A 14,160-nucleotide genomic window follows, 5' to 3' on the forward strand; every position below is an offset into this window, starting at 1 on the left:
ACAGGGAACATTGCTCGCATCACAGAGCAGAGTGTGACCGTGTTCGACGCTACTCAGTCAGAATTTAGATCGCTAATTATAATTGAAACAACCGAATTTCAATTCGAGTTTATATTCCACCTAATTATGGTCTGTAGTTTTTTCTGAAATAGAAAGCACTTTCCCCACTCATACTTCATGGTATTCCAAAAACATTAGTTCTGCAGAATAACATCTATCATTGATTAGTCTGATCACCTGCAACAACCTCCCTTGTGCGTGCTCAGAGCCAATTCGAAGATAGCATTTTTATCTACCTGAGCACTAGGCTACTATATATCACAACACCGATTTCGGAAAAAACATGAAGTGATGAAGATAATCCAACCCCGACCGCCATGCAGTAGTATTTACATTTTCAAATTATGCCAATAGCTGAAGTTAACCTTCAGTTGTATGAATGTTGTAAAAGAGTCAGTCGGCGTTGCCGGGCTACATAACCTAACATACCTTGCTCTAAGTGCAACGATAGTTCCAGTATGTCCACATTGATCAGCTGGCCGACACTTTAGAATCCCATGATTTTATCAAACAATCAGGTTTACTTCAAAATTTACATTGCCTATAAAATGAAAAACAGTTTCAATTTTTTATGAATTGATAAGGGTATTAAAATGCACACCAGTCAAATTGAGAATGTTACATCCTTAACTGATATGTGAAATCAAAGAATAGTTGCTCGCTTTCTCCAACCGTTGCATCCTAACAAGTCAAAGGCACCCCTGCAGAATGATTCAATACGATCTATGCAAAATCGCAGCAAACTTCGATCCTTGCGAATGAATGTATTTGAAATTGCAGATTACCAAACAATGGTTAAGTACAGACTAAAATATCAACACAGTAGGCCGCACCATCCTTCAAATTAGGAACTCAACGTTGCAGGCGAACAAAGTAGGCTGAACGCAGTAACTGTTGTACATTTGGAGGTAATAAATCCAAAGCAGGTCACGACTGTAATCTGGTAACATACTTGCCTCTAAGTGGCAATTACAAATAAAAATGGATTGAACTAATTGCAAGTCAACTTGACACAATATCTTTTTGCGAGTCCCACATAAAATCAAAACAGACACAATTATTCGTAAGACACACATTACCTCAATACGCAAAATTGTTTCCACACCACAAATCTTGTTATTGGTACAAACATAAGTGATGCTATTTGTCCAAATTGATGTACGATTGGCGCATAGATGTGTCTCTCATGCAGGAAATCGCGATAATGGACCACTTTCAATTATTTGAACCTAGTTCTATGAGATGGGGGTCTTACAATGTACACCATATTCAAAAGTGCGTGAAAAAATGAAATCCAAAGATTATTAAAGCATGTTACAATAAAAATGAAGGTACGAGAGCTCGCTTACGCCAAGAAAAAGCCTTCAGATCGGATAGCCAGTTTTAACTTTGTTTTTAACGCATCTCTGTTGGTATATCGCGGCAAATCTAGTATATTAAAGCAAGTATGCGCGACTGGTAAGTAATCATCTCCAAACGGCAACGGTTGGATACAGAATTCCAACCCGTTGATCGGTATCTTGCTAGAGCCGGTTAAGAAACGGACAAATTCCTTTTTCTCGTCCACAGTCAGGGCGTGGAACACCTCCCAAAACCAAACGATGACTTTATGATTGCGCCAGTATTCGCCTTTATAAACTGTCTTCTTCTCCAGCTCTTCCCAGTTATAGTTTTGATTCCCCACCACCATCTCCATCAGTTCTTCGGGACGGAACAAATTCAACACCTGCCCGCCGCACACGCGCAAAAACCCTTTCTTGAAACATTCAAACTGCGACTCGATAGACTTATTGAAGACATAGTCCAAGTAAGCGCTCACATACTGACTGCGATTATCACCAGTGACGGCGATATTCTCACCGTTTTCAATCAATTCCTTACACGCGGTGGTGCCAAAATGGTCACGCGTGATCGTGAAATTGAGACAGAATATATCTTCGATCGTGGAGCCGTCGTCTTCCACAAAGTCCACGAGTTGCTGCAGACTGTTGCCCACCACCGGGTCTAGTTCTTTCAAATCCGACAACGTCGGTTGTACGTCGAGCAATTTCTTGTACAACGCTAACGGAAAACTGATGTCGATTATTGTGCTGTTGTACACAGCAAGGCCGCAAAGTGTCCCAATCAAATGATACGTATCGTCTGTTTCAATGCCAAAGTCACTAAACCATAACAAGTTAGAATCATCGTAGTTGCGAAACATTCCATACTTCGGGTCTAGAATCTCTCTGAGAATAAGCATGAAGAATTCTTTACGAACACCGCCCGCGTCCTGTCCGTCTTCACCGACAAATTTTACGATAAAGGGGCGCTTCAAATTGCCGTTGTCACGAATTCCACGTATCGCGTCTTCCACTAAACGCTCGCGACGTATCTCGACCTCAATGACAGGACTTTCGAGGCCGACGCCGCCCATCCCGAGCCCGAAAATAGCGGCTACGTTCTGCCCGCGCGCGTGTAAAAATGCTTCGTTCATCTGAAATTTAGAGTCTATTTGCAGAAGTAGCGTTTTAGCTTTGGAATTAAACACAAACGGGTAACGGCAGAAACTAAAATCCTGGTTTGCGGTCCGCGCCCACTGCTGGTAATCTGATTCGAGAGGTATCAAGTCGTTCAACTCCGGGATGTAAAACTTGCGGAAGTCTACAACGCAGGACTCGCCAGAGTTGTTGACCTTGTTCAACTTCCGCATCAAGTTCAACAGTAATGTGATCATTTTTTTCACTATATCCGGCGGCAGGCCTCTTTTTATCGTGGATACGATACAATCCTTGCACATCTCAACCGGAGTCATGAAGAAATCTGAGTCCAACGACCGGTACCACTGGTCCAAAATTTTCGAAGGATTTTCGGCGAGATTCAGTAGCTTTTCGACAAACGGAAACAGCAGGCTGTCGTGAAAATCAGGGTTACGAAAGATTTTGAACTCGGGCAGAGTGATGTACAACCTCAAGGCTTCGATATCCGGAGGGTTCGGCGGTAGAGACGGTATCAAGTACCATGCTAAATAAGATTCGACTTTCTGAATCAATTTCTTGTTGCCGCATTTCATCAGCTTCGAGAATAACAGACGTGCGGTCATGAGACTTACGCCGGGGTATTTGCTGCTGGTGGTGTGGTGGTCTTGCGCGAGGAAGGAAGCGTTCATGCAGCTTTGCGAGCTCATGATGCATTCCAATTGTTGCAAGACGTTAACGGGTATCTGCCCTGCGTCACCAATTCGAGATGCTCGCTCGCAAAGATCGGAATTGACGCGCCAAATTTGACGGTGTTCTGGAGAGTCTCGATAATCCACTGATTTAGCACCGACGATTACAAAACTTTGATTTCCGCAAGCGAGAATTCGGCTGATGTTATAAAAAGGCGAAGTCGACTGTCTCCAAGGTCCTTTGACGACAGTAGGTACTTGTAGAGAGTCTATTTTCGTGCCGAGACCAAGCTGGCCTCTTTCACCGCTTCCGCACGTGAATACATTTCCAGAATCAGGAACATATGCAATTGTGTGCAGTTTTCCGCAAGCCACTTGTGTCACGACACTCCCCATCAGCTCAAACACTTTACGAGGATTCACTTCCGACTCAGAAATACTACCGTGGCCAAGTTGCCCTTTACTGGACGAGCCAAAAGTAAACACCCCCCCATCTTGAGTTAAAACCGCACTGTGATAATCACCGCCCGCAATGAATTTGACAGCGTGCGAACGTAGCATTCGTAAAGGACTAGGAGATTTACGGTTGGCACGATCGCCGAGACCTAATTGACCAAAGTCATTTCTGCCCCAACAAAACACACGACCGGAAACGGTCACACAAAATGAGTGCCACCCGCTGGCTGCGATTTGAGCTATAGGTAAACCGCGCAATGACGTTACTTCCGTAGGTTCTGAGGTAGGCTCGTAAGTGCCGATACCAAGTTGTCCGTATGAATTGTCACCCATGGCATAAATCGATCCGTCGTGCAACAAAACTAAAGTGTGGGACAAGCCGCAGGATATTTGCACCACGCGCTTCGAAGGAAGACGTCTGACGCTTTTAGGAACGCTGATCACCGAATTCCCAGATTCATCTTTCCAGCCCAACTGCCCAAAGTTATTACCACCCCAGCCGTACGCGCGGCCATCATCTGTAACTGCGAACATATGGCTACCGCCAGCAAACACATCTACAATGTTTAAGGTTTCGAATGCAGTGATTTTACTGCTAGTGGAGATTTCATGAGATGAACTACCATTGCAGGTGGTGCCGAAAATAGTAACGGATCCGTCCGTGCTCAAGACACAACACTGATATTCGCCCACAGCAAGCGCTTTCAAGTTTCGTAGGGTGGGGCTTTCTTTGGGCAGTTCCGTAGGTGACATAATTTCTCTTCCGTTTCCGTGGAAGTATCCAATCGAATTATCGCCCCAAGCGAGCATTACGCCCGTTCTCGAGCGTTCGAATTGACTAGCCTTGACTGATATAAATTGCAACTAAATCTAGTTCATAGCGAAAAGAAGCTCGAGAGTTGATCGCGTCACATAACATCAGGGCTGGGCACAATGATGCGAGTCGAGTTAACATATTATTGATTCTGAGACGAGTCGTGAGAGACGATTTCGTCAAGTAGTGAAATAACATGCTCCTTGCCACTAAGACCTAATTATGCAACTTGTCACAAAATGAAATGAAATATAGCTAGTCAAGTCAAAAAACAAATAAATTAATAATCTTTAATGTAATAGGGAGCAATAATGTAATGAGCAGGGAGCATGACATGCAGTGAGAAATTAACTATATTCAAGCATACTTTAAAAGAATGTGTAACAATAGGTTACTTTGTTCTATAGGCCCATGTCGAGAAGGGGTTGGTGACAAATACAGATCTCAAAACTACACTACAAAAAAAATCAGACAAATTTGGTCTCAAATGTAAGACATGAGTATGATTTGGTCTCATTTTCAGCAATTTCAGTCATGCTGTTAAAGTGAGGTCTCAAAATTGAGACCGATTCAGCTTTTTAAGACCAATAAAGCGCATCTTATAAGACATATTGTGATTATTTGATTCATCCAATATTTTGGTCTTGTTTTCAAGACAGATTTCGCTGATCAAGAAACAACATGGTTTGTGGTCATAAAAATGAGACCGGAAAGTTGACATGGGCCAAGAGCACAAGACATAACTGGCTATTTGAGACAGTTTTTGATGTGTCAGTAATTTTGGTCTTGTTTTCAAGTCGGATTTCGCTAATCAAGAAACAACATGGTTTGTGGTCTTAAAAATGATACCGGAAAGTTGACATCCATGGGCCAAGAGCATAAAATTAGACAAATTTGGTCTCAAATCGATTTTTTAGAAAAAGAAGTCTCAAAACCAATTAGTCTCACCAAGTACTTTACGTCCCAAAAGTAAGACCCAACTTGATCGGAGTGAAGGGGGAGAGTGAGAGAGACCATGGGACAATACTTTGCTAAGGACTTTACAGACACAGCTAGCTTATTGAGACAATTTTTGATGCTTCAGTATTTTTGGTCTCATTTACCCACTCACCATAAATGCAATTTTCGACTTAGACAACCATATATATATTGATCTGAATAGTACATGTGAGTAGTAAGTGGCATGTACCTTGATAACTATATCTAGTGAATATCTTGTAAACTCCTTAGTACAGCATTATCCTAACACTGCAAATTCTGATCTCTCTCATGCTTCCCCTTCGCTCAGACCCTAACATTGAAAAGGAGGCCCCCCGAAGCACTTCTACTATCTTCGATCAATTTGTGTCTTACTTTCAAGACATAAAGTACTTGGTAAGACTAATTGGTCTTCAAGACATTTTTTTAAAAATAGATTTGAGACATAGAGACCAAATTTGTCTAATTTTTTTTGTAGAGTAGAAATAGCCTATTCATCAGAGTGGTGCCTTACCAAAGAAAGAATTACTAAAGGTTTTTGGAGAATTCAAATTAAAAAGCCATTGTTGCGAGATGAAGCACCTTACCAAATCGGCCTAAAAGCTATAAGATAGCGTAATGGTTAAGCGCCCGGCTTCTTGATCGGTAGGTCATGGGTCAGACCAAATACCTGAATAGTAACACGGGTATCCACGACTTCCCTGCTTGGCGCTCATGCATTACTGGGATAGCATGGAGGGGTGGTGCAAGACTTAAAAAGCCGTACAAGGCTATATCTGCACCTTCCTTGTCCAGCGGCATATGCACATCATGCACTCATGATATGCATATGCGCAGATCGTGTGTATGTGTATCATGAGTCGGTGTGTATGCTGCAAAAACATCGAGGACAAAAATAAACTACGACCTTTCCTTTCCTCTATATAATCAATCATCATTCAACTGAATGTTACATAGATGCTATGAGCGTGGGCTGTATGTACGGCTAATCTATCACCTGATGCAAGCATCTCTCCACTCACAGATATATAGCAGCAGAATTGATCGAAATTTCTCATTCTCAATACCGGTACGGCATAGTACTTACTTAAATCGCTATGTTAAGAAATTTGCGGAAAGAATTCCAGATCTCGTGCTGCAACTCCATTACGACACTGGGAACTGTGCCCAGAGAATTACCTCTGCATATGTTAACCTATATGCCAAGGATTCTTGACCTTTAAAAAGTCTTCATTTCAGCTCAGAATCGGCTTCGATGTGATTTCAAACTTAAATAAAATAAATCACTACCGGTAGGCTACGTTTAGAAGCAATGAAATGTAAGCTTTTAGAGATATTGGCACCATAAATCGCGATAAGTCCAGGAAACTGTCTCAAAATCAAGTATGGTTAGGAATAGGATACGAATCATACGATTACCGATCCGATCTGGATTTCATCTTACGAAATAATGGCTCACTCAACACACTCAACCGAAAATTGCAGAAGTGCTGTGACAAAAGCAGAACGATAAATAGACTCTCGTGGGAGGGGATATACCGATGGGTATGGTACCCCTTAAGAAAATGTTATCCGATAAGAATGACGTCGCGTTAAATTCTCTATAGACAAAACATCGTGCAAATAAACAATAGACTATACCAGTATCTTCTGGAATGAACTCAGTATGATGTAATATGGTGGATTTAAATAGTGATGTCAGTGATGTCGGCAATATCAGCGATATCACCATACTAGGGATGGTGTGAACTTGAGGTTCACGCTCGCGTTCTGTGTGTGAACCTCGGGAATTTAGTGGTTCGCGTTCACAACAGAACCTTGGTAGGTTCTGCACTGTGAACCTTTTTCATATATTACAATTTTCACTTCAATATGATAATTTTGGTTCGAATTTATTGCATTTCAACTGCGGGCCACTCTATGAATGACGCTGGCAGCATAAAAAATCAACACAAAACGAGCATGCACCTTGACAATCTCAAAGATTTTACTTGCTTTGTTACAAAAGTTTGCACCAAATTTCCAGCTTCCCGTTTATGAATATTTAGTGACTCTCTGCTGTGAGCTTGACCCGCAATCACACAATACCATGAGCGACATGCAGTACCTGTAGTCAGCGAATGATGCTTATTCAACGAATCAATGAGATCGATATCGCTTTTTGATGTAATAAATCTAGCAGTCAATCTTGACTTCATATGTTTACTGTATCGTTAAAACAAAATCCGTGCGATTGAGGCGTTGGCTACAGTTGTATCACTTGTGGTGTAGCCTAATATCGGTACCAAATATGGAAACATGTTTTACGCTCGGCCCAATATCAATGTAGCAATAGTCAGCCACCGAATACATTGTCCGGTCTGGCGAAGACCGTTAAGGCGTAAGCTTATATTCACTGGCAACTCGTCGTCGAAATTGTCGGCAAAGTGACGGATGATATTGATTTTATGGGAGTATCATATCATTTGACTGCCTCAGTTGATACATATAGCGAGGTTTCAAACGCCACTATGTATTTAGGCATTCTGTCATTGTGTGGCCCGACTCGTCGCTAGATATCGTGTACATTAATATAGTAGGCTTACCATACGTCCTCTTTCAAGAGGATTTGTCCTCTTTTTTTGACTTTTTTGAAAGTGTCCTCGGAGGACGCCCTTTTGTCCTCTTTTTTGAGATTTTGTCCTCTTTTTTGAAAATTTAGGTCAGATTTAGAGGAAATTGCGAGTGATATGCCGCAAATTAGCGCAGAAGTGAAGCTCCGGCGGGTATTTCGGAGGGTAAAGCGGCGGTCATATTAGCTCTGAGCGAAAAGAAGACCTTTTTTTTAGTCATCCACCTGGCAATGGGGAGAGAAAAACGTTATTTTGAGCTCTGAGCGGAAGTGAAGACCTTTTTTTTTTAGTCAACCGATCACGAACAGAACAGGAACATGAACCAGGTTGATGACCTTTTTCTGTGTCTATTTGTAGTTGTATTGCTGCCATGTCTTTGTCATCGATGATCATTTTACACCATGCCGATATTACATATTTTGATTCCTGAGGTGCCAACTTTTAGCACTCTTTGGAAGACACTGCTTTTGCAGATCGGGGGACGAGTAGAAGCATACATTAACCTCCAACACCATGGAAGGCATTCACACCGCCGAGAAATGAACTAATTTGGAAGTGATGCTCACGTTTACAAATTAGTATTGCCAGCTTAGCCATTCACATTGCGATTGTTAGGTATAGAGTGCCAGCACTGCAGGTAAAATGTAGGCTCAGGGCGCAACGCTATGTTGCAGGCGACAAATTCCAGAATTGAGAAGTAAAATTTATCAAATTATGTCAGTTACAAATTTCCCCGCCGCTGAGGTTTATTATCCCGGTTTGATGGAACTACAATTGAACTGCGGGCGATTGCCAGTAATACTATTGAGGTAGACTATCCTCATAGGTGCTATTACACGATCTGCGTGGAAATGGGTTTAGCATCCACCTCTTCGCCTCTGTATTTGTTAGTAGCTATTGTGATTGGACTCTTCGATGCGACGGTTGATTACATCGACAATGCGTTAGCGGGCAGACTTTATTGTCGAACCAATCTTATGAAATTAAGCTCAGCCGGACATTTAAACGAGATCTTAGCAGGCCACTCACAGATGTAATAACTGATAATTCAAAACTTCACACGGAAGCGGAGTAAGCTCTTCCGGCCTGCAATAGAATTGTAAAAATATATTTGGGAAGATTTGAAAACGATTCCCATGTCAAATGATACCATTCGTAGACGTATTTGTGAGATGTCAACAGATATAAAAAGAAAACTCAAAGCAGAGAAAAGCCTACTCGTGTGCTCCGAAAAGGTGGAAGTAGCCTACTTCGTCTGTGACCATGACCATCTCTGTAAGACTATGGTTGCCGCCCTGCTATACGCATTCTGGTAGTTCACCTGTGCCGTAAGCCCAATGAGTTCAGAACCACTGTGCTAGTGTGCCGCGAACTATTTTTTATTTTCAAAGTGTGCCGCGCAGTCAAAAAGGTTGAGAACCACTGGAGTAGTCTATTGAATCAGACACCCACCTTGGCCTAGCCCAGGGGTTCGCAGCCTGGGGGCGCGGGAGGCTCTCAGGGGGGCGCGAGAAATTGACGAAGTCAGCATAGGGGGGGGGCGCGAGAAATTGACAAAGTCAGTATAAATTGTACGTGTCTAAACATTTGTTTCACATCCATTATGAGAAGACGATTAATGAAGATGAAATTTATTCCATATTCAAGAAAGCTTGCAACTCTAGCAACCACGCTCAACGGAGTATAGTCTGATTTCAACTTCATTTGAGCAAATTTTTGAAATTCTTTGGAGATAAAGAGAGCAATTCCCACGTGTAAGTCATTCATTGCTTCATAGCTTTGACAGTAGCCTAAAGCTTGTCGCGCTGGGCAGCTGCTGTTAGTAGCTTGCGAACTGCACTGCCTAAGACAGACTTAGATGCAACATAGGTTGCCCGGTTTCGCCCTCAATTAGGCTATAAATCAACACAATTTAAATAATTTCCAAAACTGATCAAATTTAGCCTGGCAGGACAGAACGACGCCTTGTTCTCTGTACTCACTACCAGCATCAGGATTAGTCTCAGGGTGACCTACCTTGAAACTAATTAATGGATGTCTTGTTCAATGTTTTTTTGTTATTTTCAAACAAGTTTGGAGAAATTTGTCAGCAATGTAAAAGACTCAACAACTGGAATGCAGATTCAAAATTGGCGTAAGATATACCTTATGTATATACTATTAGATCAGGGGTGGGCAGCCTGCAGCCGTAGAAGGGAATTTGAGCGGCCGTCGACGCCTAATTCAATTAGTATGTGTTGGCGCCCGTAGACATGGAAATTGCAATTACGAATTCACTCCCGCATTTTCGAGAGATTTTAATTAATCTTGAAATTTTCTTCGCCCTCGCGCAATTCAACAAGAATTCATTTTCGATTTTAATGCAGCGCCCTTCTTAATCTGAGCCGGAATGGGAATTGGCAAGAAATAACAATTCGTTCGCGGCCCTGAAAAATTTTCGCGCTCCGCGCGACAATATGCACCTCCCGGCAACTATTCATAACATTGGCACTCGCTATTTCGGTGCGCACAATAGGCCATTGTGAAAAGTAGAATAGTCCGGAGTTCACCGGGAATGGATATGGACAGTTTACCACCGGGACTTTGCGTCCAGATCGTTCATTGCGGCTATGCCCTGGAATGCGGCCTTACGCTACATAAGCAATCGAAATGCGGCCATGATTATCAAAAACGTTGCCCACCTCTGTATCAGATGATGTGCTCTTTTTGACATGACGGTAAATGCAAGGCGGGTCAGGGGGGCGCAATTTTTTTGACCATCTCCAAGGGGGAGGCGCGTGTCAAAAAAGGTTGAGAACCACTGGCCTAGGCGATGTAAAGAGGTGGCATGCACACTGAATGAAAAGTAAAGAAGATAGTATAGTAAAAGGCAAGTGGCAAGAAATGAGGTGGCATGTCATGGAAGGCAAGATCGATAGGTCGAGTCGTCGTCTGGTAATGTTGTGGATGGACTAATATTCACTTAGTAGTAATTGCTTGTATTTCAACTTGAATGTGGACAATGGACATGTGGCTATCGAATCGAATGTAAACATTCACACCCAAAGGCCCGAAAAGGGTAGCACATGAAAACAGAACCTAACTCAGAATTAAATCGCAGTCATAAGTGCCTGCGTGCATACCTCCCTACGTTACTATGCATGCATGCATGCCAGTGCTGAGATGACTCGAGTCATGACTTGACTTGACTCGAGTCAGACTCGAGTCAACTTTTTCGTATGACTTGACTTGACTCGAGTCACTTTGCAAAAATGACTTGACTTGACCTGACTCGGTGCTTCAGAAATGTGGATTGACTCGTGACTCAGAGCAAAATTTACGAGTCAATTTCAAGTCATCAGTAAGTAAATGGTGTCGACTAAATCACTGTGTAAATTCATGTGTATAAAAATTATTCGCGATAGGCCGGTGGCACTTGTGAGAGCAACCATAGTCATTCACTTATTGTACGTTTCAATGGTCCTCCCTTGTTACATCACAAATAAATTGGCCGCAAACGCAATGATCACAGCTTACGTTACCGTAGCCTTGGAGTCGACTATTATCAAAATACTAGGGATGGTGTGAACCTCTGAAAGGTTCGGGTTCGTGTGAACGCGAACCTTTTTGAAAGGTTCTGTGTGAACACGAACGTGAACCTCGTGACGTCATATTGCTAAATCCAACCCTATCTTTCAATGAAGTGATAGCCTATATTAAAGTACACGATACCTAGCGAAGACTCGGGCCACATAATATCGCATTGCTGAAGTACAAATTGGCGTTTTAAACGTCGCTAAATGTATCAACCGCGGTTATCAAAGGATATAATAATCTCATAAAATCAATACATTCCGTCGCTTTGCCAACAATTTCGACGAGGACTTACCAGGGGATATAAGCTTACGCCTTAATGGTCTTAGCCAGACCGGACAATGTATTCGGAGACTGAGTATTGCTACATTGATATTGAGCAGAGTGTAAAACGGGTTTCTATACTTTCTACCGATACCATAAACAACAAGTTATATAGCAGTAGCCAGCACCTTAATCGCAGGAATTTGGTTTTAATGATACAGTAAAGATATGAAATCGAGATTGACCCCGTACGCCCGCTCGATTTTATACATCAGTAAACGATATCAATGTCATAGATTGGTTGAATAAGCATCATTCGCTGACTACGTATATCGCTCGTGATGTTGTGTGATTGCGGGTCAAGCTCACAGCAGAGAGTCACTAAATATTCACGAACGGAAAGCTGGATATGTGGAGAATTTTTTGGTAACAAAAAAGCAAGTAAAACTTTTAAGGTTGGCAGGGAGCATGCTCATTTGGTGTTGATTTTTTATGCTGCCAGCGCCATGCATAGAGTGACCCGCAGTTGAAATGCAATAAATTTGAACCAAAGATCTTATAATAAAGTGCAAATTACAATTTACCAAAAAGGTTCACAGTGCAGAACCTACCAAGGTTCTGTTGTGAACGCGAACCTCTAAATTTCCGAGGTTCACACACAGAACGCGAACGTGAACCTCACGTTCACACCATCCCTACAAAATACACCAACCGAAACTCTGTCAACAAAAGCAATTCGTCTACCACCTAAAAATAGTACATTGGACGCTCTCTCATTCGAAATTTCATGGTGTGGTGACGTCATATTATGTGATACGAATGTTGATATACTATGTTCTTTCCAATTCTCTACTAGTTGCTGACGATTACCCCTGACGAGTGTCAGCCGAAAATATTCGGGTTCATTTCAATATGAATGGCTGATAATAGTAGCCTGTAGCATAGCTATGTGGTGTGCGTCGTTTTTTAAGGCAACTTAACGATTTAATCACATAGCTAGCAAGATTCAAAAAAAAAAGTTTTTTTTGAACCGCCCTACAGTATACACTTACTCACGTATTTTATTATCAGCTCTACGTGGCGTGTGCGATACAACGCCTTTTTGCAGGTATATATAGCTTTATATTCGTTATTTGTTTCAAGATAATAATGGCTAATTAATCTGTCTTTCACACAGCTGGCAAAATGTTGCGACTTTGAATCATCACTCATAGGCAGGCCGTGTTATTTTTGGCATATGCCAAAACTGCCAAAAATAACTTATTTTTGGCATTTTTCGATTTTTATTTTTGGCAGTTTTGGCATCGTCATCTAAATAGATAGTTTCAGACTCGAATTAGTCACAAAACGCTTCATTTGGGCTTGTTTGTCAAAAGACACCACACAATGTGCAGCACCCACGTTTAATCAGTGCCAACAAACAATAAGTACAGAAGAAAAAACCTAACGATCTCATAGGTTGATAATATCAAACGAAACCACAGAATATGCAGTATCCATCGGAATCGGTGCCAATAAGCAAAAAAAAGAAAGAAAAGCCTAACAAACACGCTCAACAGCTGATTGTTACAGCTGTTGAATAGACTGAAATCATTTGCACTGTAACAGTGCTTCCAAACTCAGGTCAGCTAAGTTTGTCCTAAATTCATTTCTCGCCCAGAGAATCTGGGAAATATCGGCTTCAACGGTACCCGCTGAGGGAAAGAATGTTGCCAGTCATCCACAAAAGTTTTTCAGAGCTTTAAAATCTTTGGAGGGCCGAACCGGCATCCATACATCATAAAAAGCGATCACTTCGCCCGTGCCATCGATCTCATCGGGGAAAGAATTTTCTTCCCGATCCTTTTCCAGGAGTTTCCTGTGTTGTCTCTCAACACATTCTATTTAGTAGCCCGACTATCATTTCTCCTTCAGTCTACCGATATATTTTCGGAGGACTTTTGTCACTTCAGGTGGCTTTAATAGTACCAACTCGCATGGAAGAGTCCTGGGAGAGAGAGAGAGAGTCTTTATTTTTCATCAAACCAAAATACATAACACTCGGCAGTGGTGGTGGTACAGAAAATATGCATGCACAGTATTCGGTATTAGATAGGAATGATCGATAAGACCGTGAGGGTCATCTAGTCTGATCACACCAGCATCAAACAGGTACACTTGACTCTAAACAGTCTGGCTGTAAAAAAAGTTACAGTAGTTAAAAAAATAAAATAGAAGAAAAATTAAACGATGGTAGCAAATGATCAATGAAGCAA

At 41.9% G+C, this 14,160-nt stretch overlaps 1 protein-coding gene across 1 annotated transcript; it reads right to left on the reverse strand.

The window, feature by feature from the left end:
* Positions 1–601: 601 nt before the first annotated feature.
* On the reverse strand, positions 602–7,058 carry LOC145434485 (putative E3 ubiquitin-protein ligase HERC4). The gene has a single exon (XM_080311846.1). The coding sequence runs from the start codon at positions 4,472–4,474 to the stop codon at positions 1,406–1,408; it is 3,069 nt and encodes a 1,022-aa protein (XP_080167972.1). The 5' UTR covers positions 4,475–7,058; the 3' UTR covers positions 602–1,405.
* Positions 7,059–14,160: the final 7,102 nt, after the last annotated feature.

Source organism: Botryllus schlosseri, chromosome 2, assembly GCF_051294905.1.
Source record: "Botryllus schlosseri isolate E-star chromosome 2, Bs_hap1, whole genome shotgun sequence".
Classification (NCBI taxonomy): domain Eukaryota; kingdom Metazoa; phylum Chordata; class Ascidiacea; order Stolidobranchia; family Styelidae; genus Botryllus; species Botryllus schlosseri.